Source organism: Parasteatoda tepidariorum, chromosome 1, assembly GCF_982258835.1.
Source record: "Parasteatoda tepidariorum strain Cologne lab strain chromosome 1, Ptep-v5.0, whole genome shotgun sequence".
NCBI classification, from domain to species: Eukaryota; Metazoa; Arthropoda; class Arachnida; order Araneae; family Theridiidae; genus Parasteatoda; species Parasteatoda tepidariorum.
The window spans coordinates 101308465-101336460 of record NC_141755.1 but is presented as its reverse complement, the minus strand read 5'-3'; the positions used below and the strand labels follow the sequence as shown (position 1 = coordinate 101336460).

At 28.3% G+C, this 27996-nt stretch overlaps 1 protein-coding gene across 3 annotated transcripts; it reads left to right on the top strand.

Annotated features, from left to right (window-relative positions):
* Positions 1-27915, top strand: LOC107445191 (uncharacterized). Of its 3 annotated transcripts, none has more exons than XM_016059537.5 (2): positions 1-138; positions 25969-27915. In XM_016059537.5, exon 2 carries the CDS (start codon positions 26079-26081, stop codon positions 27315-27317), a length of 1239 nt encoding a protein of 412 aa, XP_015915023.1. In that variant the 5' UTR covers positions 1-138; positions 25969-26078; the 3' UTR covers positions 27318-27915. The 3 variants fall into 3 exon arrangements, with proteins under 3 accessions (XP_015915023.1, XP_015915024.1, XP_087005772.1); XM_016059538.4 differs by having other exon boundaries at positions 90-770; XM_087149646.1 differs by lacking the exon at positions 1-138 and adding an exon at positions 2895-3053.
* Positions 27916-27996: the final 81 nt, after the last annotated feature.

Sequence of the window (27996 nt, the reverse complement as noted above, 5' to 3'; positions counted from 1 at the left end):
AATTAATATTTTACTTATTGCATCCTTACACATCAAAAATTAAATTTAGCATTTAGAGCATAACAGAAGCGACACCATTCGCATTCGTCACGTCACATGGCATGGCCGACGCGCAAGGATGTGTCGGAAGGTTCGGAGGTAATATTTAATGTTTTCAAATTGATTATGCTTAGTTAGCGAACCCAAAATGTCTTAAAATCATTTATATTATGCTACCAAGTATATGCAGTAAAATGAATGGAACAATGTATTTGAAATTGATCTAGATTCATTGAATCTATGTGTGGTATCTAGCTTATAATAGGATGTGATACAATAAGGGAGACCGCCTGTAACATACATGATGAATAAATTAATTTCAATTAATGCTTTCAGCTATATTTAAGGACAATTTTATAGTTCTCTTTTTTTCGTTTTTTATAAATTAATGTAGGTGGATCTGATCTTTTTTGTAGGAAATATAAATAAAAATATCAATTTGTTTATTAATTGAGGTGTGACGAGTTCATAGCTTATTAATTAAATAAATATTTTCATATATATCTTCCATTGTTCTAAAATTTATTATCACTTTTTAGCTTGAAATTAAGTAGAAGTTAATATTAATTTCTTTAAATTGCGTGTGATCGTGGCCGAGTATGTTTACAAAAATGCTGTTTTAGCTTGATTTCGCCAAATGTTTTGATATGTTTGCTTTTTTTGTGCGCTGTATTTTTAAAGTGCATTGTGTCTTATTTATCTTTTGGATATATTGGATAACCATTTATGAGGTAAGTCAAATTTTATTTGTTTTCCTCCGTCAAATCAGATGCTTTTTAATTATTTCTTTATTTTGATCTTGAGGCTTTTTCCTTAAAAGTTTTAACATTTATAAACATTCAATAGACATTTTATTTATAGTTTTTTATGTTTAAGATGCACTAAATGTGGTCCTCAAATAGTCCTGTGTGATAATAAATCTCAAATATTTACATTAAGTGTTCAAAAAGCAAATTATTTTTGAAGCGTTAATTAAAATTATATATCCGTTTCTTTCATATTAGGATGCACATTTAGGGGGTTAGAATGGATTATGTTCTGCACTACATTCTAATTGTTCATATCTCCTTTTTATTTCAAAATATTATGATTAAATCTTATTAAAAAAAATACTTGTTAATTACTTGCCTATTAACCAATCTACCATTTTCGTCAAATAAGAAAATTAATTTGGAAGTGATTCAAATTGGATTATTGATCACAATTTTGGATGCGATGAATTATATCTCTCAATTTTTTGTGATCATTTTATTATGTAAAAACAAATTTATATACCCTTTACTTGCATTTTTCAGAACTTTTCCCATCTAAATGTTTTCAAAAAATTAATTCCCTTTTATGTGTTTTTTTTTTTGCAAATTATACCTATAATAATTCTTTTTTATAAAAAAAAATAGTTTATTTTATAATTTTAATGCTTTGTTAGTTTTCAGAGGAATAAATTTAAGAAGCACTTTTTCACTTTGTTGTGGCAATCGAAAACCTAAATTTTAATGAAATTTTATTGAAAGCCAAATTTGTAACTGAAGTGGGTTTTTTCTGCTTACTTAAAGAAAGTATATTAAAAACAATTTAATGTTATTAAGAGAGATGAAGCACAATCACTTAAGAAATTAATTTAATCCTATAAAGTTTTGTTTTTTTTTAGTAAAAGAAATTATTTTTTTTAAATTTTTGCAGTTCATTCTTTTATTTGTTTAAAATAATTTATTTCCTTTTTTTTCAAAATGTTGAGACTTATCTCTTCACATGTGTCGCAATTAATTATTATACACTTTTTACTCAAATTAAATTTCGGTCTTTACTTACATGATTTGGGGAAAAGATAGTGGTATCACATTATTATGCGGCTATTTGAGTCTTTTAAAAATTATTTTAGTCTTTAAAATTTTACTATAAGTACTTGTGCCAAGAAACAAGTTATTTATTGATATATATATATATATATATAATTGCGTCGAGTTGTATGCCTTCAAAATCCCAACAATTCCATAATAAATTGTGCACCCCTAATTTACTTAATAAATTTGACTTATCAGCTGCATGTTATTCAACTTCCTGATTTATTATAAGGTAATGTTTCCTTTTCTTCTTTTATATAGTTATACTGTGTTTTCTATTGTTATTTTCAATAGAGATTTAATTCGCTATTTTATGTAGTTACATTTTCTGAAACTTAGATTTCATTGGTTTATTTGATAATTTGATTGTTTCAGTTTCAAAATTTGCATGGAAAAAATAATTGTATTGTTCAATTTATCAACAAAAAAAAGAAAAAAAGGTTTTTCAGTCATAGGGGCGGGCACAAGTAAATTGAACTTTTTTCTTTGATTTTTGATCAGTTGATTTTTATGAGATTAATAGCTTTTTGGTTTCTAATAATAGTGTAAAGGCAAGCTAATAACTCCTTCAAAATCTTAATCTTTAATTTAAAGTTAATAAATATAATTTAAAACTAATCATTTCACAACTAGTTTTAGACATGACAAGCATGAAATCTGATTTTAACTGATAGATGAGACTGTGAACTGCATTGTTTTATTAAAGGAAAATTTATTTATGCCAAAAATCGGAATATTCAATTGAAATAATTTTACAGTAGGTGTGAATTAATATCTCAATATTTGCCAGCGATTCGTTACTTCTGACTGATTTAAAAATTTGGGGGGTATGAAAATGTTTTGGAATAGTTTTAACTGGAGATATGGCTTTATTTTATTTTATAACCATTGTTGAACAGCTAACCCAATTTTGAATTTAGGGCAACAATGTTCAACTTCGTATCCTTGTTATTTTGCGATAAATTTGCCTTCGTAGAGGACTTATTTATGTGGCTAATGGCATTTGTGTTATAGGGAGAAGAAAACCTCCCACGGTTAGCCTGATGGCAAGGGGACCCTGATCCATCTGCCATTAAGGATGTTTTACAACCGCACTCTGGTTTGTTGTGATTCGAACCTGGGTTGCCTCATTGGGAGGTGAACGCTGTATTCTCTGAGCCACCACAGCTCAGGGTATGGCTTTATTTTATTTTATACCGTCGTTGAATAACAAATCTAATTTTGGGTTTACGACTACTAATATTCAATTCCGTAGTCTCGTAATTTTGAACTCTATCCAGGAAACAAGGGAACTCCTGGATCAAGTACTGGGAGAAATTTTTGCCTTCGTAGTGGACTTTTCGATTCTATTTTCAATTCTTAAATCATTCTAGTGAATTGTTAATAAGTTTAAAAAGTTCTGTTCTGTAAGACATTACATGCCAACAACATTTTGATAAACACAACCACGTATAATATTAAAACGAATGTTGCAAGTTTATTCCAACTCAAGTAAAAGAAACACTTCAATTCTTATTAGAATTTTAAATAGTCTATAAATGCAGGCTTGTTCATCTAATAGTAATGTCCTCACCTTTTAATAAATCATTTTTAAAATTGTTAAACCAAAAAATTATCAATTTTGTGAGACAATTACCTTTAATGAATTTTTTAGTAAAATTGTTTTATAGTCATACATAATACATGTGAATAATGTATTCAAAATAATTGAAATGGAAATTTATCGTTAATAACTGCTGAAAAACTGAAATTTAGAACTCATCTCATTTGAGGCTATGTGAAATGAGTCCTATGCCACCTTCTTTTGTTTGAAAATCTGATTAGAATTTAAAAGATTTTAAATTTTTAGTGGTCGGAAATTACCCCTGGACTTTATCATTTCTGGGGTAATTACTGATCACCAGTTTTTATTGTAAAGGGGCTGTTTAAAAATAGTTATATAATGATAATTAACAAATAAGACATCAAGATCAAGCAAATGAACCAAAAAGATATGTTTAAGCAGCTAATAAAACGATTTATTTAAAAGCAAGAAGAAAGATCAACACTTTAAATTTTCCAAAAATCTTTGCATCGTGCCATACATTTCAGGCAATCAGCCAACTCATTCTCATGTTCTGCTGAAATATGAGAGAGTTCCCACATGGATGCTGAATTTTTTAACTTCATTAACGGAAAGTGTAAAGTTAAGTAAGGTATGTCAACAGCTCTGGCAGCAGCTCTCACGCTGAAATTTTCAGTTTCAATCATTAAAAGAAATTCACTAATTTTGCTTTCTAGAAGCTTAGTATCCTTTTTAGGCTTATAATTTCTCACCATATTTATACTAGGCTAATTTATAAACTTAAAAATTATTCTAACAATGTACACACATAAAATTAAGATAGGAGCAAGGTAAGACAAACCAGAAATGATGTAAATCAAAATACAGTCTTGTATACAGTTAAAAACAAATTTTGTGATGACAGTTAAAATATATTTTATAGTTTTTCCACTTAATAAATATGAACTGTTATTTAAGAAAAGACAATTTAGCTATTTTATATACATACTATTGACGAAATGTCAATGATCAGGAATTACCCCAGTAATCAATAATTACCCCATCTGTAGAGGGCAACATTTGATATAGTTTCTTATAATCAATTATAATGTTTACAGTAGATGTGAAACAATTAAACAAAATCTTACACTATTTTTATATCAAAGAAAAAGAAAGTAACTCAAAATATTTATTATTAAGAGAAGGAGGGGGATCTTTGCAGAAATGTGCACATTTTGAAACCCATCTTTGAAATGGAAAATACAGAGAGCAGTTTAAAAGATACTTATTTTGTTAGATTAAACAAAAAACTATTATTAAGTAAATGTAGTTATACTTTAGTAAAGTGTATAAGCACTCGTTTGTAAGTCTCAAATTTAAAAAAAAAAAAATTTAAATAAAACTTAGGTGATCATTATTTACCCCAGAAACAGAGTGATTGTGAATTACCCCGGGTCACCCTATTGCTTTAAAAAAATTAATTAATTAACTAGATAGAATAAATTGTGTTGCATTACACATTAACTGCAGGTTCAGAAATATTTAAACATAAAATTACTTTCCCATTTATTAAAAGTAAATCACACTGTGAGAAAAAGGAAATTTGAACTTCCTCTTCAACTGCTTTTTTTTTATGCCTTATTAATTTCCTTTTAATTTTTTTTAATTTTACTTTTTTTTGTTTGTTTTTGTTTCATATTCTAAAAAATCTAAAAGAAAACATTTTCGAAATGTTATTTCAAAAGTTCTGTAATTTATTACACATCAACGTAATTTCACTAATTGAAGTTAATTGACAAAGTTTTGAATTTAATTTAAAGCAGCAAACTTTAGTAAATCCAAAGCAGAATTCTTTAAAGCTATTGAGATGTGAGGAGAAGAAAAGAAAACTTTTTTTTAAATTTGTGTATTTTAATTTTATTGTGTTATTTTTTATTTGGAAACTCACAAGTTTTATTTAGAAATTCTTTGTGATTGAAAATGAAATAAGCTTTATTAAAAATACTTTGCTTTTTTTTAAATTATAATTTCATGATTAGGTGTGTAAAATAAAATCTGAATTAAAAATATTTATTAATACCTTTAGCATACTACCTCAGAATTGTTTTAAGTAAGACATATGTAGCGTTTTGTTTCAAAAATTTGTATGCTATTTGCATGAGTACCACTCTTCAGTACTGAGAACTGAAATCAGTCTGGAGAAAAGATCCAATGTATTAAATTCAGTCTTCCAGTTAGATTACCTTTCCAATTAGTTTTTTAAGTTCAATTTTTCCTTGCTTCTGAAAATTTAACTATTTTTTTATGTTAAAATAAATAAATAAAATATATTCTTGGAAAACATTGCTTTTTTCATAATTTATGAAAAATAATCAATTAGTGATCTCACACCACAATGAAAGAGTGAGATCAGCTGAACTTCAACACCTATTTGGGAAAACACTATTTGTATTGTTGATTGTGCTTGAGTTCTTATTTTTTTTCTCAGTATTTTGAGATGCTGTGCAAAGTTAAATTGGAATTTTTTTTTAAAATTATCCAGGACAAAACATTGATGAGTGAAAAACCAATAGAGGTATGAATGGCTTCAAGGAAAAGTCATAATTCAGCAATTGGTGTAAAGAGATATGCAAAGTTATTTTTCATTTGTTTTCTGTAAAAAAAATAAGTTAATGAAATAAAATCAAGATCAATTTAGAAAATGAATCTCTATGTTTGATTTTAAAATTATGTGAATACGAATCTCATTATTTTATTTCAAAATTGTGTGAATACTGATTTCGACATCTGATTTTAAAATAGCGTGAATACAATGAAAATCAATTTAGAAAAAATAATCAAGTCATTGTCATAATGTGTGAAACATTATCATGGAAAGTGAGCTACAATTAATTAACAGAAAAATCTATTAAATAACGCTTGGCCGTGTTAATTGGTCCAAAAATAAGTTCAGTCTTGAATTATTATTTTTAGACTGGCACCGTTGGCTATTTACAATCATGAATACAATATGTGATTTGTAGTATAATACAATGCATAATTTTATTACAATAATTAAAAAGTTCTTTGTGTAATTGTAAAATAGCTCTTGTGTACTCCTTTATCTAAAACATTGAGCGAAACTTCAGTTCCTTGATTTTCTTGAGTCATTCATTACATTTATTTTTCCAATTTTTGCTTTTATATAATATATTTAAAAAAAAAAAGATTTATAAACTGTACCATTTAGTACTTAATATTTCTTTTAAGTTTCTTCCTCTTTATTTGAAGAAACATATCTTTCGAAGCAGTTTTTTCCACTGCCATCCCCTGCTATCGATAGACATAGTAATGGTGGTGCCTAATTTTAAAAAAAATATAAGTTAATTGCAACTATAAAATGAACCTAAAAATTTTTAGCTTTTATGAAATGCTATAATCACAAATAACTGAATTTTCATTTTCTTGTCAATGGGTACTTATTTACAATTTCAAATAATAAAATAATGTAGTAATCAACTCAAAAGCTTTTTAAAATATTTCATCTGAAAATCATGAAAATAATCATAAACAATTTTAATTCAAATGTATTTGTTTTAAAAATTAAAATTAGTAAGTTTTTAAATATATTATAATCATACACGCTATAATATATAATAGCAAAGGTTTTTTTTTTTGTCTCCCCACATTTTGATAGTTTGAGTATTTACTAATATATCATCAGGATGAAAAATTAGTTATTGTTATTTATTTTTCTGTTAGGTAATATCAATTTTTTAAAGGGGAAAAAAACATTATTTACATCTACAATTACTAAAAAATATATTGGCATTAGAAATTTGCAAAAAAAAATTAACAACATAATTTAAATATTTTAGTATTTTTCTAATAGATATTTTATTAAAGATTTTTAGATAATTCGATGTCAAGAAAATATTATAAATAAACTAAAAATAATGTTAATTCATCAATAATAATAACAAACTGTGTAAAAATAATTAATTTTTTGAAAAATTAATTTTATTTGTTGAAAATATTGTTCACTATTTATTTCAACAAATTTTGTTGAACAATAGCTTTAGTCATTTTGACCAGTTACCATTAACGCGATTTTAAAATGAAACATCGCGATTTGTATTTACGTGAATTAAAAATCAAATATGGACATTCGTATTCACGCGATTTTTAAAAGAAATGTAGAGATTCGTAAGGTAGATATGCGGTATTTAAAAATCACGCATTGAGATTCATATTCACACAAATTAAATAAATAAATAAAATCTTGCATCGATATTTTTATTAAAACACCCATCACATTCTGTGTGTAAATCTTCCTACCTTCTCTTTTTTTGTTGCTCAAATTTCAGATATTTTTTCAATTATTTTAAAAAAGTAAAAACCTAAACAAATAAACTTTAATTTCTCTATTTATCTTTTTTTATTTTTTTTAAATCCGTAGTTTTTAAACAAATTTGTTAAAATGAGGTGGCGATGAAATTATAGAAACTAGTTACAAGAGATAATGTGTGCTTAGAAGTCTGGCTTTGGATTAAAGATTTCTAAGTTTTGAAAAAATTTAAATTTCAGAGTTTTAATATTAGTGATCTTGGTGTTTGAAGATGATCAGAGACTAATAAAAGTTGTAAAATTATTGGAGCTAAGAAAAATTCTAAGGGGTCGGTCATCGCATTTGCTGTTGATTTAAAACTACCTTCACATAGACAATTACGTGACAATTTTTTAATGATATAGGTCGTGTGTGTCTTGTTGCTGTAGCGGAGTTAAATATTCAATTAAAGGATCAAATTCAATAAAGATTTTAAAGGGGTCTTTTAAATTGTGATTCCTATAATTTAATGAAACAAAGTGTGAAATCAACACTAAAGCAGTAGATAAGCAGTTATTTACCTGTAAAACAAATATTAAATGCGTGATTAACACTGGTTTTGAGTTTTAGCTTTTAAGCACCGTCCATCAATTGATTGAATTTGCCGACAATGAAAAAGCTGAAAATTTTGACTTATTTTTTTCCTGATCACTCCTCCTGCTTATAATAAGTTAAACATAAGTAGCAGAATATTAGGTTGAAAAAATTCGTCGCCAAAAAAGTTTTTCTAGGTACCTGGACGATCTAGTGCACAGTTTTAGTAGGGGCCAAATAAGTCTTAGAGAGTTTTTGATTGAAAAAGGTTCGAAGTGGCAACAAACAGTTTACATAAAAACTAAGACTATTTTTTTGTTGTTAAATTACTAATTTTAAATTTTAAAAAAAACTGAAAACGTTTTATATCTTTCGACAGCTGTTGATAATCTTTTTTCTTTTAAAAAGACTAATGAAAATGCATATATTCAGATCAGATTAAATTGTACATTTATTAGTAGCTTTTTCCTGAGACTTTTAAACACTTCAGAAATTCTAACGTTAACTACTGCCTGAGAAGTTTTTTTTGGACAAAGCCTAAAAAAATTTGATGCTGATCTTTGATGCATTGTGTTTTGAAACTAAGTTTTTTAAAATCTCATTTTAAAAAATATTTTATCCATTGAAGAAAAGTAAAAATTCTCTATAAGTAGCGTATACAACATACAAAAAACGTTAAAAAAATCGTCCCTTTTAAAAAAAAAAAGATTTAAGTCTTGTCAATATGAGAATCCTGGAAGAAAACCTATTTTTTCCCCAAAAAAAACTAGATTAAAAATTAGAAACTAAAAAGATGACAATTGAAATAGTTTAACAATAAATGTTTTAAGAATAGCTTGAATTTAAACATTAAATTTCCAGAAAGAACTTTTTTTTATTTTAAAAATCTGGTCAGCTTGAGTATTTGTATTTAACAAAATTAAATTTAAATAGTATTAAAAATTATTTAATTATAATTTTCACTAATACTGAGTCAGATGAAAATAATAATTTTTTGCGAACACGAATCTCTCTTCTTATCGACTCTTTCAACTAGTTTCAACCCGTTCGTCACTACTTTAATTATGACAGAATTCAATTGTTTGTGTTTTTAAGTTTTAACTCTATATTAATACCAACATATATTTCTTTAAATGAAGCAGTTTTTTTTTATTATGTATAACTAATTATTGTCCTGCCTTGTTTTAACTTATACTGTGCTTTCTCTGTGTATATAAAATCGAAGCTGATCAGAAATATTTCTATCAAAATCACTTTGAAAAAGTTTTGCTTTTTTTGCGCTACTCATTGTACTATATTTAATAATACAAAAATAGTTTTCTCTATTTAATTTTTTTACTTACTCTATTTAATTTACTTAATTTTTTTTTTTGGATTAAAGACTCCTTAATAACACTAAAAAGAAAGGAAGGCTTGATTAACTAAATTTTTCTGCTGTGAAATTTGGACCGGGATAGTCTGTTTGGTAGGGCACTGGACCAAGAGGTCGTTGGTTCGGTGCCCGCCGGCAGAAGACTCCCCGTGTAATAAATGGTGACTGGTGCACATAACTATTCATACCTCTGGGGGGCATTGATCCAGCAGTTTCCTTGTCTTCTAGAGTTGTTCAAAATTACAAGGCTACAGAGTTGAATATTAGTAGTCGTAAACCCAAAGATTGGGTCTGCTGTTCAACGACTGTTTATAAAATCAAATATAGCGATATTTTAAAGTTTGAATTAGTGGGTAAAACTTATTTACTATGTATTTTGAGTAGATAAAATCAAACCTTGTAGGATGAATATTGATTCTTTCAAAATTTAGATTTCATCTAATTGTGCAATTTATTTTCAAATGGTTTTAAACCAATTAACAATTCAGCAGGGTTGGCATGATTTTTACCTCCGTCTATACAGAAAAATTTTCCCTTGGTATTAACTGTTTTGAAAAAAAAAACATTTTATAAATTTTCAAAAAAACAATTTTATTGTTTCTGCTATTTCTGTGAACATTTTAAAGCGTACATAAAGGCAGTATTGAAACTAGAATTTTGAGCTTTTAAAATAGTCTTGTATTGTATTGTAACATTACAGTACAATGTATGATCATTTTAAGGACTAACGTTCTAAAATATTTTGTCTTGATTTGCCCTTTTTAACCGTTTTCTTTTCTTTTTTTCTTGAGTTTCTCTGTTATAGAGTTATATTATAACCAGGGGTCTGTCCAGACATTTTGTGAAAGGTCCGTTTTTGTAAAATCGTGAAAAAATTTACTCGTAATTTGTGAATATAAAATAATTGTTAAGTCACATTCTTTCAACCAGGGTCCGCTTTTGTGAATTTGTGCAAATGGGTCCGTTATTGCAAAAAAACTTTTTCAAGGAGTTTCTAAATTGTAAAGATTTACAAGATTATGCTCAACACTGTAAAATTATAATTAAAGAAATTAAATTTTCAAAAATAAACAGCAAGTGCAGCTACTAAATTAGCGATGCACCATATAAAAATTTGGTATTTAGCCTATATACTGCTGAACGCAGAATATTCATTTCGGAGGAATAAAGGAAGAAGCGTCTGCTGAAGACAAAATTTAGTTCGTTTAAATCTGTCTTTCTTCCCCCCCCCCCTTCCTGGGAAGGGTTTATTCGATTAACGAAACTGATGAAAAGATAAAAAAAAATTGTGAAGGGTCCGATTAAAAGATCAATTATTTTGTGAAGGGTCCGTTTTTAAGTTAAAATATTTTGTGAAGAGTCCTTTTTTATAAAAAGATATTTTGTGAAGGGTCCGTTAACGGGTCCAAATTTCTTCTAAACAGACCCCTGATAATTCTTTTATAATACTCAATATAACAAGTACGACATGTTCTGAGATTCCGTTTAAAATGCTAACATTAAATTTACAAAAAAATTAGGTTTGTAACTAGTTAAAAATTACAAGCCACCCTCTATTACAATAATTTTTTTTTCATGTTTAACTGAGTAGTATTACTTGAAATAGAGAAAAATAAAAGATATTTAAAAAAAAAAAAAGTTCTGGTATCAATATAGAAAAGTGAAAAACAAGCACCATTTTACTTTGTTTTCTTCTTACAATCTTAGCCCGAAATGTTTATGATGCTAACAGTTGTAGGCGGCCACTAAGTAAGTAGTCTTAATCCCTAAAAGAAAAATACGTCTGCTATTTTTGGAAATTCCGCTGCACACTTCAAGCTAACTATCATGCCTCCTATCAGGGGTCTGTTTAGAAGAAATTTGGGTCCGTTAACGGACCCTTCACAAAATATCTTTTCATAAAAACGGACCCTTCACAAAATATTTTAACTTAAAAACGGACCCTTCACAAAATGATTTTTCTTTTAATCGGGCCCTTCACAAATTTTTTTTATCTACATTATTGTTTTTTTAGTCGAATAAACCCTTTCCAGGGTAGAAAACAAGAAAGATGGATGTAAACGAATTAAGTTTGTCTTCGGCAGACGATTCTTCCATTATTCGTCCGAAATGAATATTCAGCAGTATAGGCTAAATACCAAATATTTGTAGGTTGCGTCTCTAATTTAAAAGCAGCAATTGCTGTTTATTTTTTAAAATTTAATTTTTTTTTAATTATAATTTTTCAGTGCCGAGCATAATCTTGTATCTATTTACAATTTAAAATATCCTTGAAAAAGTTTTTTGCAATAACCGGACCCTATTTGCCTAAATTCATAAAAGCGGCCCCTGGTTGAAAGAATGTGAGTAATTTTTTAACAATTTCACGAAAACCGGACCCTTCACAAAATGTCTGGACAGACCCCTGCCTATTTTCCACCATTTAGCTAACTACTATTGAGATCAGTATTCAGCGTTATCAGTGAAGTCAAAACTCATTGCACTTAATTTTATTTTTTCCTCGCATCTTGCAAATGTTCTTTATGTTTTGGTAATTTGTTGTTAGTTATTATTAACTTGTTTGAGTTTTAATGCTAGTTTTAAGTATAGTGTGAGGAAGTGAATACAGTATTAAGGAAAAACAAGAATATTCTGCACTAAAATTGTCTTAGATTTTTGTCTAGTCTTTAATTTCTAGTGTATACATCATTGATATTCATTTTTGTTGTACCATTGATTTTGAAATCTTCATACATAAAAATATATTTTTTTAACTCATTTGAACAAATGATTATTTTGGAAAATTTTGATCTTAAAAGCGCGAAGAAATAAGTTTTAAAAAAATTTCCTTATCTAATTTTATAAAAATAAATGACAAAAGATAGGTAAGATAAATCCTCAATTTGTGAAGGTACCGCTAAACGGTAGTAAATTTGACCTAGACAGACCCCTGAATACATTATCTAATAAATTACTATTAACTGATTACTAATCTTAGGTATAATATGGAAATAATATATATTGCTATCAGTTATAAATAACAAACCATTATATCTGTAAATAAATAAGCCTGGGTTTATAGTTTTTTTAATATGTCCTGTTAAAACCTGTTTTTTTCCTGGTATAAACTCAGTTCTGCAATTCAGTAATCACAAAGTTTTTTAAATGGTGAACTGAAGACTCGCTCACAAATTATTATGTTTTTAAATCTTAAATTGCATTTAAAATTAGTAAATTCTACTAATTAAATATATTAAACCAAATTTCAATCGTAAACAACAAATTAAATCTTCTAATTAGATTTTAAGAAATGATTGAGTGGAAATGACATTTTGAAAAAACTAAGATAAAAGTCATAAAACTTAAAAAGAAATTTTTTAAATATTTGTATTTATAAAAAAAAAAATTTTAATTATATTTTAATATAATTTTTGTAAGTAGTGATTTGTAAATATGCTTTTAATATTTAATTAATGGTTATCAACTGGTATTGAAAATCTAATACATTCATCAGTTTTCTAAGTTTTTAATGCTTCAACTGGTTATGAAAAAAAATTAGTTTTATAATTATACAATTTAGGAGATAGCTTACGTCATATCACTTTCCAATGGTTTGCTACTTGCTCATATACAAGTATATAAATATAATATATATTATCTAATATTCTTACTAAAATATATATTCAGCTATAACATGGAAATTATATGTATCCCTGTCAGTTATAAGTAACAAAACACTATATCTATAAATAAATAATAATATTAATAATATAACTGTAATAATAGTATTTACCAGGTTTTTACAATGTCCTGGTAAAAACCAAACTCTGGTTAAATCCTTTTTAATAGTCAACTTAGCAATATTTTGTGAAAATAAATATTTTTAAATATTCATTCATCATTGATTTTTTTTTTTTTTTTCCAAAAATATATACTCTTAAAGGGGTCTGTCTATGTTTTTCTGAGAGGTAGCTATTTTGTGAAAATTTAGACATAATTTGTGAAAATTAAAAATTATATTAAAAAATCCGCCCAAAAATATGGATTTATCATTTCTTACGAGACACAAAAATAAATTTTTAAAAAAAAGTATTTTGTGAAGGTACCATTAAACGGTAGTAAATTTGATTTGGACATAAACATCAAAAAACAGGTTTAATGAAATAACTATGAACATTAGGAAAAAGTAATGATGTCACGTAATGCAAAAGGTCATTTTAAAATAAATTCCAACAATTGAAAAAAAATTTAATGCTCATATAATAAAAAAAAAGTTACATATTTTATTGAGTATTATAAATGCAAATTAAATACTTAAAATTTTATAGTTTTAATTTAAATGATAACAGCCATTATAGTGCAAAATAAGATTCGACATGTGCTTCAACTTTTTGACATTTATATTGAATAAATTATTAAGAGGTTTTGTGACTAATAAGTAACTGAATGTAAAAAATTCTTTATGGATTTTATTACATTTATATTTACATTTCATTATAATAATATTGTACTAAAATATAAGGATTTTAAATACTGAGTGAAAGTTCTAATTATCATAAGATACGATAGAATAAAATTTGAAAAACATGAACTGTTCTTTGTTGTGTATTTTTATAAAGTTATCAAAAAATGTGTTGCAAGAATTTCTTAAAAAATAGCTAAACAAAGCAGATGAAAAGTCAGTGGTTTATTTGAGTTTTATTATTGTTATTCAAGGTAATTCCAGACATCATGATCATTTTATGTGAAATGTATGTGATACCTGGAAAATTGGCCGAGGCTATATTAACTATTTTTATAAGTTACTCGCAATTTTTTACTTTTTCGTGCAGACCCATAAAGAAATTGTTTTTTTTTTTTTTTTTTTTAAATTATGAATTTTGTTTCATACTCTAATATAGTCCTATATAATATAATGTTAGGATTCATTATGTCTTTTAAAAAAATCTTCCCCCTCCCCCCTAGAAACACGTTTTTAAAGCACAACTGTTTTTTAAAAAGAAAAACGTTCGATTTCGAATTTTAGAAAGACATGGTTGCCACTCCACAGGAAAAACCTGCAGAATTCAGGAAATTTAAAAATCACCTAAAATACAAAGAATTTTGTTTCTTATTTTCGTCTTTAAAAAAATGGTGACCACTCAAAGGGGTGACATATTTAAGGATGATACTTCATCTATACTAAACTATTTAATTTTCTCTAGCATTATTTATTTGAAATATGTTCAGCTGTACCTTTTTTATCTAAGTTTCTCCGGTAATTAAGTTTAGTATAGTTAGTGCAATATAGCGCGCACAAAAGTGCAGTGGTAGTGTGTTTCCTCCTAATATATTGTGTATGATATCTACAGGGAATTTTTTTTTTTTTTTCGGATTAGAGTGGCAACACTGAAATACTAATTCGGTAACGTACTACCGATCCACATGCCCTTCACTTTTATGACGCTGAACTTGAAAAAATAATAAATTAAACATAAAGGAACGTGTGATAAAGTCATAAATAGAATCGTTTAAAATTTTATTTATTATAATGTCTAATGTTGAACTACTGCAAAAAAATTATCTTAAACGGAATAATTAAAATTTTAAAACTATTTTTTGGATCGAGGCCAAAATTTCTACTCGTAATCGGATTTTATTGCGATAGATTTAGTAAAACTCGAAAATAGCTTAGCGTCAAAATATCGTTGATATTATAAATATGATGTATTAGAATTTTTCAAACCATGTAGAATTCCATATGAATAAACCCCGAAGCAGTTGAAAGACCGCATTTTTACGATGAAATCTGCGCAAATTGAGCGCGTCAAAGAGTGATTACTCAAATACGCCATTTAATATATCTGGCGATTTTTTTTTAATATTAAAAATAAAAAATATATATAATAAGAAAGCAAATAATGTGCCATAAAAGTTAAAAGGGGATAGAGCGTTCGTCTTCTAATGAGGCGAACCGGGTTCGAATCCCAATCGATACGAATTCCGCATCCGGCTTGCACTGACCACAGTGCTGACGTGAAATATCCTCAGTGGTAGACGAGAGTCTCCTTGCCTTTAGGCTAACTATTAGAGATTTTCGTGGTCTTCCTCTCCATGTTACGCAAATGCAGGTTAGTTTCATCAAAAGTCCTCCATGAAGGCAAATTTCTCCCAATACTCGATCTAGAGTTTCCCTTGTCTTTTGGATCGTGTTCAAAATGACAAGGCTACAGAGTTGAACATTAGTAGTATTAAACCTATAAAATTGGGTCGACTGTTCAACGACGGCTATAAAATAAAATTGCTAGTATATTTATCAAACATCTCATTATTCAAGATGGAACATAATTAAAATACCCTTATAATTTTTTTGCTGGAGTCAGCCAAAGATTCTCAGATCTTCATCCATTAACAGGGGTCTGTTTAGAAGAAATTTGGGTCCGTTAACGGACCCTTCTCAAATTATCTTTTCATAAAAACGGACCCTTCACAAAATATTTTAACTTAAAAACGGACCCTTCACAAAATAATTTATCTTTTAATCGGACCCTTCACAAATTTGTTTATCTTCATTATTGTTTTGTTAATCGAATAAACCCTTCCCAGGACAGAAAACAAGAAAGATGGATGTAAACGAATTAAGTTTTGTCTTCCGCAGAAGCTTCTTCCTTTATTCGTCCGAAATGAATATTCTGCGTTCAGCAGTATAGGCTAAATACCAAATATTTGTACGTTGCATCGCTAATTTAGTAGCTGCAATTGCTGATTATTTTTTAAATTTTAATTTTTTTAATTATAATTTTACAGTGTTGAGCATAATCTTGTATGTCTTTACAATTAAAAAACTCCTTGGAAAAGTTTTTTTTCCAATAACGGACCCTATTTGCACAAATTCACAAAAGCGGACCCAGGTTGAAAGAATGTGACTTAACGCTTATTTTATATTCACAAATTACGAGTAATTTTTTCACAATTTTACAAAAACGGACCTTTCACAAAATGTCTGGACAGACCTCTGATTAAGCATAATAGTTCGTGCGAATAAGTCTGGTTGAAATAGTTTGAACATCTTAAGTTATATAAGGAAGCTATCCTTCTGGTTCACCGACACAAACTCGCAGTTTCTCGTTGTTTTTCTCCTAAGGAGTCACCGCTTTGCTGTTTTCCACGTTGATTTGGCAGCACTGATTCTGTGGCATTGGTATTTTAGAAACAAATTAAAAGAATGAAGTAGAAGTCATACCCAGACTCGCCGCTTTGCGACTCCCTACTTATATTATCGCCTCACAAACTTTCCGCTTCGTGATTCCACATTGACCATTTGAATTGGTGCATTTATATAAAAGAAAAGTTGTTGTTGTTTTACTTTAAAAGTATTTAAATTTCTACCTGAGTGTTCTTTGCTTTAACATTAAGCGCTGTTTACAGTAAGGGTATATGTATGATTCTTGCAACTCTTTGAAACACATTTTCAACCTGAAATATAAAAATATTTTTCTATTCACTCAGAATAAATCGTGCTGTAAGTAACATCTGCTGTGAAAAAGGAAATGTCATCCCATTCGGTATCGTGAGCCTCGTATTTGCCTAAACTCCCTGAGGGAGGAGGGGAAAAAAAGACAAAAAAGAACACTCAAAATTTTCAATTAATGCGCTATTGCCAATTTATTCTTTTATTTACCAATTTATGTGTTATAACTTCTTTATTCTGTGTGTTATTATATTTTGATTTGAGAATTATGGTACACTTAGTAGTCTCATTTATTAAATAACTAGCTGAATTTCCGTTCTTTTTACGGGTTGAATTAAAAAAAATGTTAATTACACTGAAAAGAAAATTCTTTGTTACATTTATACAAGTACTTGATTTTGTCTACATCGGGTGTGGGGATTTCAAATATAAGCTAAGTTTTGCTCCTAAAAGCTAGATTTTTTTTTTAAATGACTTTTTACGCTATTTTATGTTGAAATGTACAAGTTTAAGAACGTTATATGTAACACTGTAAATGTTTCGACAAACTTCAAAGGCAGTTATGACACAACCATCAGAATTAAAATAGCAGGGAACTCGTGCCCTGAAATGTTGTCCTATGCGGACGTTTTCCTATTATGACCTGTTCAGAAACACCAAAAAACAGTTTAGAACAGTATGTTGCTTGATGTTTTCTCGATGAAATCAAAATTGTATAGGCTCTTTTATATTTTTAATGTAGACAACTCAATATGCTGACCTAAAATCTACTGTAAGCTCCATAGTTAAGTTATTTTTAAAAAGACATTAGAATATTAGAGGAAGAACTTCAAGCCATCTAGTAAATAGTTACGCTCTCGTTCACTTGTATAAAAAAAAAGTAATATTAAACTTTAAAAAACAAAATAACTGGAAACACAAATCTCTCAGAGTCATTCAATATTAATTATATTAAAATTCCTCCTTTTTTATCCTTGCTATTTTCCTTTGATAATTGCTTACAAATTAATTTATTATAATTTTTGAAATTATGCATTTGTGAAATTCAATAATAATTGCAAGTTATAACATCAAAACCAAATATATCTATTTCAATACCAATGACTTTGAACATAAATAATTCAATTGTATTTTTGATTTCATTGAATCTATTAAAAATTCCTTGAAGATGGTAGGTACTTAATTTGCCTTTCACTAGAGTTGCACAATGGGCTATTGGAGATGATCTGGGGATGATCCGATGACATACCATCCCAACCTCAACAGGGGGGGGGGCATCTCATTCGTGAGGCTAGAAATTGAAGATCAAAAATTTGAAATAAAATGAAAAAAATAAAATAGTTATATAAATATGAAGTGAATTGTTATCTTTTGCTCCAAACAGCTTTTTTTTATTTTAATATAATTATTAACTATATTTATATATATATATTAGCATATATTCCAAAATATCTTGATATTTTAATTTGATTTAAAAAATATACTGTAAAAAAGACAGTGTATTTTGATATCGTAACTAGCTCTTGTAATTTTTGACTAATTTGACTTTTTAAATTTTTATCATGGATTTCTCTTAATTGAAATGTTTTTAACCTATATATTTTTTCATTATGTTTTTTATTACGATTATTATATTTTTGAACTATCTGAGCTGCATCATACATAAATTCTAACCGAAAATTTTTTTTAGTTTGTTTAGAAAATGTAATATTTCAAACTAAATTTTAAGAACGTTCTAATTTGAGTGACCTTAAATTTAAATGTTATTAGGAGTGGGAATCCAGTGGCTAAATGAAATTAGTATTAATAGTTAATGTAAAAACTTTATTTGGAATAAGTTTAGAAATCAAGATTGGAGGATCTTACTATAAAAAACAAAGTAAAAAGTTACTAATAAACATCTGCTTTTTACTGAAAATGCTTGATAAGACGATAATTTTACGATTCTAAAATAAGTTTTCCATCATACCGAGGACAAACTAAGAAAAAATTAAAACTTTTTAATCTTCTGATTACCTATCGGTATAAAAAAAAAATTTTTTTTTGAGTTATCAGTACTAAAAAATTTAAGGTTTTACCATGTTTTATGGTATGGCGTGGAAGACAAAAAATCTAATATCGTAAAATTATATATTTGATATGGAATTAAAGAATTATTTTGACAAATTAAAATTCAAACAAAATTTCTGCATTAATCAGGGATGAGATTCTTTCGCGGATTACCGCTTTTTCTCAGATTTTTTCCGCTAATTTCCGCTGAAAATTTTTTTTGCACAAGTTAAAATATTTTATGAGGAATTTAATTTTCCGTGGAGCGAAATTATTGAAGTCCTCATTCCTCCCTCTGAAGTTTCTCTAAGAATAATTTCCTTGGGATAAAACTGGTTGACCTTTATACGGGGATGAGATTTTTTTCGCTTTTGTCTCTCGAATTTCAGCCTTTTTATCAAAAACTCAAATTCTCTAAAAGTTTCGTTCTTTTTTTTTTTTTTTTTTTTTTTTTTTTTTTTTTTTTCTTAAATTCAGTCGTTGAAGTCAAATAATTATATTTATTTACGATTTTCAAAGAAAAACAGAAAATTCAAACTACGTCCTAGCTGCTAACCCACCCTTCCGCATGTTTACTTATATTAGCTATTTTCTCCGATTTCACGCACAGAAAATAAGATTTTCCGTATTTTTTATCCGTCGGCGGGATAGCTCGTATTTTCGTAATTTAGACGTCGCTGCTTCTTGTATTCTGGAGTGAAAGCAAACAAAAAAAAAGCGAAAAAAAATAGAGGTGGATTTGCGGTGAAAATATTTATTTGCTCATTCAATTAATCTTGTAAATTTTTATTCAATTCAAACAATTCAAAACAAGCCTTTTAGAAATCCCAAGTCCAGACTCTGCAAATATCTCGATTTTTATTCGCGCGATTTTAATATCAATAATCGATTTTCGTATTTGCCTGATTTAAAAGTTGCACATTGCAATTCTTATTTACGCTTTTTAACTATCGTACATTATGACTCGTATTTACGAGATTTAAAAATCTAATATCGTGTTTTGTATTTTTGCATTTTTAAAATCGCGATTTTATTCAGGCCATTTAAATATTGTGCATTGCGATTCTTATTTACGAAATTTAAAAAACCAATATCGCGATTTGTATTTACGAGCTTTTAAAACCCTATGTAGCTACGCGAGCTTAAAATCCAATGTCGTGATTCGTTTTTGCGGTTGTAATATCGCGCGATTTTAAAATTATGCATCTTGATCTAAAAATTACGCATCATGATTTGTATTTTCGCATTTTTTAAATTCGATGTAGAGTTTCATATTCACGTGATTTAAAAGCCTCATATCGGGATTTATAATCACATGGTTTACAAGTTTAAAAATCGCACTTTTTTTGCCAAAATTTTGTTTATTTATAAATATATATTCTTGGATTTCCTCTTTTTTTCTTTCTGACTACTCCCATCCCTGATTAATAAATCAAGCCTACGTTTATATATCTATGATTCATAATATAAAACTAGCAAAACATATCTGACACTTTAAAAAAATTGGAAAAAAGTAGCTGAAGCAGGGTTGGTATATGTATTTTATATGCACGTGGATGTTTGCTTTTAATCATCTTGATTTAATATTTTAAAATATCATTTATTTAAAAAATATTTTATGATGAAAATGTTTAAATTTTTTTTATTGATTTTTCATTGTTTTGTAAATAATAGTTTTTTTATTCAATTAGACAGTTCAGGAATCTGTTTAGAAGAAATTTTGGTCCGTTAACAGACCCTTTACAATATATCTTTTCATAAAAACGGATCCTTCACAAAATAATTTATCTTTTAATCGGACCCTTCACAATCTTCATCATAGTTTTGTTAATCGTATAAACCCTTCCGAGGAGGGGGGGGGAGAGAAGACAGATGTAAACGAACTAAATTTTGTCTTCCTTTCATCGCTTCTTCCTTTATTCGTCCGAAATGAATATTCTCCGTTCAGCAGATTGCAATTGCTGTTTATTTTTTAAATTTAATTTCTTTTATTATAAATGTACAGTGTTGAGCATAATCTTGTATGTCTTTACAATTTAAAAACTCCTTGAAAAGGTTTTTTTGCAATAACAGGACCCATATTTGCTCAAATTCACAACTTTTATTTTACAAATTACAACGTTATTGACTTAACGTTTATTTTATAATCACAAATTACGAGTAATTTTTTCACAATTTTACAAAAATGGACCTTTCACAAAATGTCTGGACAGACCCCTGTAGTTTCAGGATTTGTTGATAACTATCAATCGATACTTATCATGATTATATAACGCAATTCTACGTAAACTACATTAGCTTTGTGAAGACAATTAAATTTTTCAGTAAAGAAATGTCTCTAACTAAGCGAGAACTTTTTACATGATTTGCTAAGAGGTTTAAATTTCAAACGTTACACGAACCAAAATTGATTAATTTGTTTTTACTAGTTCTAAAGCTGCAGAAAATTTATTTTATTTATAAATTTTTTTTTTCTTCAAATAATGAATGCTTAAAAGCATATTTTGAGTTTTTAAGTATTTGTAACTAAAAATCATTTTAAGAGTAATCTATTCCAGACTAAGATTGCCATATTTAGTAGATAAGTTTAAAAACTATAATTGAATGCAACACAAAAAACGCAAAGCCCCCTTAAGGAAAAAAAAACCTATGTTTGAAGAGGAGTTATTGATTGTTTACTAGAACATTGGACTATTAAGTTTAAAATTGTTATAACATTTGAGATAATTTTTTTTTTTTTTTTTTTTTTTTTTTTTTTTTTTGCATTCATGTGAGTACAGAAGACATATATTAAATAAAAAGTTAGAAACTAAAAAGAGGCAAAACGAAATTTTAAAGATATGTATGATAGGAAAAACAGTAGGGGAGAGTGGGGTCAATTGTAACAGGGTACGATTGTAACAGAGCAAAAATTTCGAGTGTCGGGTTCTAGATTTGGTTCCTCGGTGGCGCACAAGGTGTATTTAATAAATCTACATGTACACCCCTGATGGCAATCATTTTTATGTATTTTTGAAAGAGTTAGATCACAATAGATATTTTCACGCCACGCAAGTACTTTTTTTTATATTAGAATATTATATTGTAACAAAGTAATTTTGTTTAAACAAATAAAAATTAGTAACCGAATATGTAAGTGGACACCTTAATTAACATTTCAATAAAAAAAAATTAGTTTTGCTAATTAACTAGCATTGTTTTTAACAAATGAAGCTGAAGTGGCGTCTTGGGGACAATTGTAACAATAAGTAAAGGGACGATTGTAACAGCTGAAAATAAATAATCTTACGTTTACAAACCATTACTTAAGTCTTTAAGAACCACCAATAGTTTCCTATATCATTTATATTATGTTGCATGTGCATTATTTTATTTGTCACCTTTCACAGTATAAATTAAAATTTTTAACCCCTTAAAGTTAAAAGCTTAACCCTTTAGGTCTCTGCTCATTATTATTTTTACTCCTAAAATATCACTACTATTTTGATCAATAAAGAAATATATCACAACTATGATACTATGTATAATTAACTATGTTTTAGTTGAATTTATGAACTGTTACAATTGACCCCGTAAGTGGGGACAATAGTAACAAGTGCTCGACTGTCAAAAATTGTTAATAACTAATATAATAACATTTAAAATTAGGTATTTATTTTTTTTTCTAGTGGAGGATAGTCTACTTTACTCGTCTGTCAATTAATACTAATAATATATTTGATTTTTTGTTAGTTAAAAATAGTTAAGTAAAAAATGTTACAATTGACCCCACTCTCCCCTACTTACTCAGGGACTATATTTAATAGCTGAGAATAGTCATTTTATTTTTTGATCTTGGATAAAAAAAATTTGTAAATGCATAAGGAAATTCAATTTAAATTATAGATGCTTCTTTAAATAAATATTTTTTATATTCTAATATTTAAAACTTGCCTGAAAATATTTATCTACAGTCAGGTTATCCAGACATTTTGTGAAGGGTCCAGTTTTCTTGAAATTGTGAAAAAATTACTCACATTCTTTCAACCAGGGTCCGCTTTTATGAATTTGTGCAAATAGGGTTCAGCAGGGGTCTGTCCAGACATTTTGTAAAAGGTCCGTTTTTGGTAAAATTGTGAAAAAATTACTCGTAATTTGTGAATAACGTTAAGTCACATTCTTTCAACCAGGGTCCGCTTTTGTGAATTTGAGAAAATAGGGTCCGTTATTGCAAAAAAAACTTTTTCAAGGAGTTTTTAAATTGTAAAGACATACAAGATTATGCTCAGCACTGTAAAGTTATAAAAAAAAAAAATTAAATTTTTAAAAATAAACAGCAAATGCAACTACTAAATTAGCGATTCAACATACAAATATTTGGTATTTAGCCTATACTGCTGAATGTCGAAGACAAAATTTAGTTCGTTTATATCTGCCTTTATTCCCTCACCCCTACCAGGGAAGGGTTTATTCGATTAACAAAACAATAATGAAGATAAACAAATTTGTGAAGGGTCCGATTAAAAGATAAATTATTTTGTGAAGGGTCCGTTTTCAAGTTAAAATATTTTGTGAAGGGTCCGTTTTAAAGTTAAAATGTCTTGTGAAGGGTCCGTTTTTATGAAAAGATATTTTGTGAAGGGTCCGTTAACGGACCCAAATTTCTTCTAAACAGACCCCTGGGGTCCGGTTATTGCGAAAAACATTTCCAAGAAGTTTTTAAATTGTAAATAGATACAAGATTATGCTCGGCACTGAAAAATTGTAATAAAAAAATTAAATTTTCTAAAATAAACAGCAATTGCTGCTTCTAAATTAGAGATGCAACATACAAATATTTGGTATTTAGTCTATACTGCTGAACGCAGAATATTCATTTCGGACGAATAATGGAAGAATCGTCTGCCGAAGACAAAACTTAATTCGTTTACATCCATCTTTCTTGTTTTCTGCCCTGGGAAGGGTTTATTCAATTAAAAAAACAATAATGAAGGTAAACAAATTTGTGATGGGCCCGATTAAAAGAAAAATCATTTTGTCAAGGGTCCGTTTTTAAGTTAAGATATTTTGTAAAGGGTCCGTTAACGGACCCAAATTTCTTCTAAACAGACCCCTGGGTTAACTTTTTCTCTAAAATATTTGTTATGTATCAAAATATTAGGTATTTTTGGTGCTTTTTTATATTTTAGAAAATGCCTTATTTAGGATCCCTGGCACTACATTAGTACTTGAAGTATAATAATCTCCAGTACTTTTGAAATAGCATTTTAAAATTCATAATTCAGAATGCACTAAGTGAAGTTAAAAGTAAAAAATAAATGCAAATTTTTTTTTTAATTGATATAGCTGTATAAATTTGTTAGATTAACTATGGGTTTTCCCACAAATATATATGAACGTGATGAAAATTGTACCATTTATTAATTTTAATAATTATCTTCTAAGCAATTTATTTCAATATTATCATTGGCATTAAGTTTATATCTTAAGAAAATTATTTTCCTAGTATGGCAAGGAAATTAAATTTTATGTGCTTATATAGCTTTTTTTTTTTAAAGTTTTTTTTAGTAGTAGTTAATGATACATTTTATTCCTTTTTCATAAGATATGAATCTTGTATTGTATTTGCATGAATTAGTTCAATGAATCTATTGTCATCCTTTCTTTTTAAAAATATTTCTTATTGTTAAGTTTAAAACATTTTAATTGTAAACAAAAAATTTATGGTGATTTTTTTTTTTTTTTTTTTTTTTTTTTTTTTTTAATATCAAAGCCAGGCATAGCATTGAAAAAAACTCAATTATTTTGATTTTTTTTAATCATGATTTTATGAACCTTGTTTGTTTATGTATTAAGAATGTTTGGTCTCAATGTGATAAATGTTTCATGCATTATTACATTTGCTATAATATTAAATGTAAAAGTAAAAAGCCTAATCTGTTCGCATATTCTCTTTATTTTTTAAGAATATTTGTTATCATTTGAGTTACTTGTTTGTCTTAAAATCCAGATGAGAAAATTAAAGAAAAGAAAAAAAATAAATTTTTTTCTTTCTAATATCAAAAATATCACGTCTTTGCTCATTTATTTTAAAAGGAAATTTTAAATTATTAGTTCTTATAAGAATATACCAAGGCTCTAATTTTTATATGACATGCGTGAAATACTTGTTAAAAATGTCAAAAGAAAAATTATATCATTCTGCATAGGAAGTTTTTTACAGTGTATTTAAAACTATTAATTAATATATGATATGTTTAGGTCACAATAATAATAATGGAAAGACCACAATATTATAACACAAAAAAATCCTTTTATGTTGCTTTATATGAACACTCATCTTATTAAAAGTTTTCCATATTATTGATATGGAAAATATAGCGTTTTTTTTTTTCATTCATTATTTGCATGGCGGCCTGAGATACGTGGGCCCCGGCCTTCTCCAGAACATTTCTCCATTTTGTTCTCTTTGTTGTGTTTTATTATAGTGGGCATTTTTTTTCTTTCAATTAAGGCTTTAAATCTGCAAAAAAAAAAAATTCTAATTAATAATATTTAATTAATTTATATAAAAGTTGTCTAAAGAGAAGATAGTTTTTTAAAAAAAAATTAAAAGAACATTAATTTTAATATAAATATATAATTTTAAATGAATTAAAATGAAACTTTTTTTTTATTTGACTTAAACATGTGTGAACTCAGACCGACCCTACCTAGCCTTATAGAATTAAAATCTGCATTATTAAGTACTTACTTTTAATAATAACATTTTTTGCCTTGTTCTATTTTAAATTGTGTCTTTTTCTCTCTTTTTAGGCATGTAAAAAATAACTTCTATTCGCTGTTCCAGTTCACTAACTGGAACCCCTGAGTGAATGGGTTAGATATAATTGCATGCGTTGTGGCTGGCAGAAAGCAAAGCTTGAATGAGCAGGATAGGAATGCAAGATTCTGATGGCGAAGGGCAATCCAGAAATGGTACTGCCATTCAGAATCACTCGCCATACGGTTTTGAAAATTTTGATGTCTCTAATGGGCAACTACGAAGAAGGGCCAGGAGAAGCCAGCTACAAAGGAATGAAGATGGCATAGAAAAACCTGAAACAACCAAGACATTCATTTGTCTTCATCAAGGTTGTACTAGGGTTTTTTCTTCCAGGTTTAAATTGGTTAGGCATCTACACATTCACTCAGGGGACAGACCATTTCAATGCAACAATTGTGGTCGTCGTTTCCACAGGAAGGACCACTTGAAGAATCATCTGCAGGTGCATAATCCTAACAAAATTCAACACAGCTGCAACTTCTGCCAAAAATCCTACTGTTCTCTGCTTTCATACCGCAAACACCTTGCACTCCATGCTGCTGAATCTGGTGACTTAGAATGTAAGCTATGTGGGAAAGCTTTGGAGGATCGCGAAGGCATATTACACCACCTAAAAGTGCACACCGGGTCTAGAACTTTGCGAGGGCCATCTGAAAGAAAGTATCCTTGTGACCGTTGTGATAGATCCTTCTTCACAAAAAAAGATGTAAAACGCCATCTAGTTGTGCATACTGGAAAGCGAGATTTCGTTTGTCAGTACTGTCCTCAACGATTTGGTCGCAAGGATCACTTAGTCCGTCATACTAAAAAGAGTCATGTTGGTACTGCTAATTCCAGTCCACCTGGCAACGAAGCAATGCGAAAGTATGAACCACCGGCACACATGCCGCCTCCAGAAAACCATAAAAATAATAATTCTATGATGGGACCTCCTTCTATGCCTGATATATCTGGACTTGTGATATCACCAACCACCGTTTCCCCATTGATAGAACATACTGTTCTGGAGCCTGTGAAACCAGATCCTACGTATGGAGTGCCTTCCTCTAACTTAGTACAGTCGAACTATGGTTTAACTCCCTTAACTGCTGAGAATGGGCAGCATATGGGAAGATTTCCAGATCCTGCACTGCTCCCTGTATCTCAGTATCTTCCTATGTCTCCCTCGTATCCTGGTGTCTCACCAATTATGTCACACCCCTATCTTAACATGTCCTCCTCGGGCAATATTCTCTCTGATCTCCTACCTCCTATGTCGATGGCACCATCTTTCTCAGCTTCTCTGTCTCTGGATGTGAGCAATCCTCCACTTCCTCACTTCAGTCAAGCGTTTCAGTGAGCTCCTCACTTCAGTCAAGCATTTCAGTGAGCTCTCTCACTTGTTCTAAGACAGGGGTTCTCAACTTGGGAGCTGCATCTTTGGAGGAATATGCGAAATTTCAGCATGAATCTTAATTTAAATGTGGCTCATTCTTGCAGTAAAATTTGATCAATTTATTATTAAGTTATTTAGTTAGAGATTAGATTTTAACTTTGAAGCTGAAGTATTTTTCCCGGTAAACTGCTAAATTTTTCAAATTATTCCTGACTTAATCAGAAACCAGAATTCTTCTAGTTATTATTCACATATATATATTGATAGATTGATTGTCAATAAAAAATTTTAAGCCATCCTTAAACATGTGTCACAAGTGTTTAAAATGTATTGAATGCTTTTTTCCATTCACCTTTATAAATTAACTAGTTTTACAATACACATTAAAGTAGTCTTATTTTATCATCTGGATTTAAAAAAAGAAAAACTAAAGAAAATATATGCACGATTTCGTTAAGTCTGTTCAAATTTAGAAGGGGAAAAAATTACATATTGAATGATATTCTCTAAGCTTTAGATAATCATTTACTTTTATTTTGATTCATTGCAAAAAAAGAAGAAATTAAAACATCAAAATAACAGGATCTCATCTCCAAGGATTACAGCAAATAAAAAAGTTGAGAATTCTTGCTCTAAGATCTAA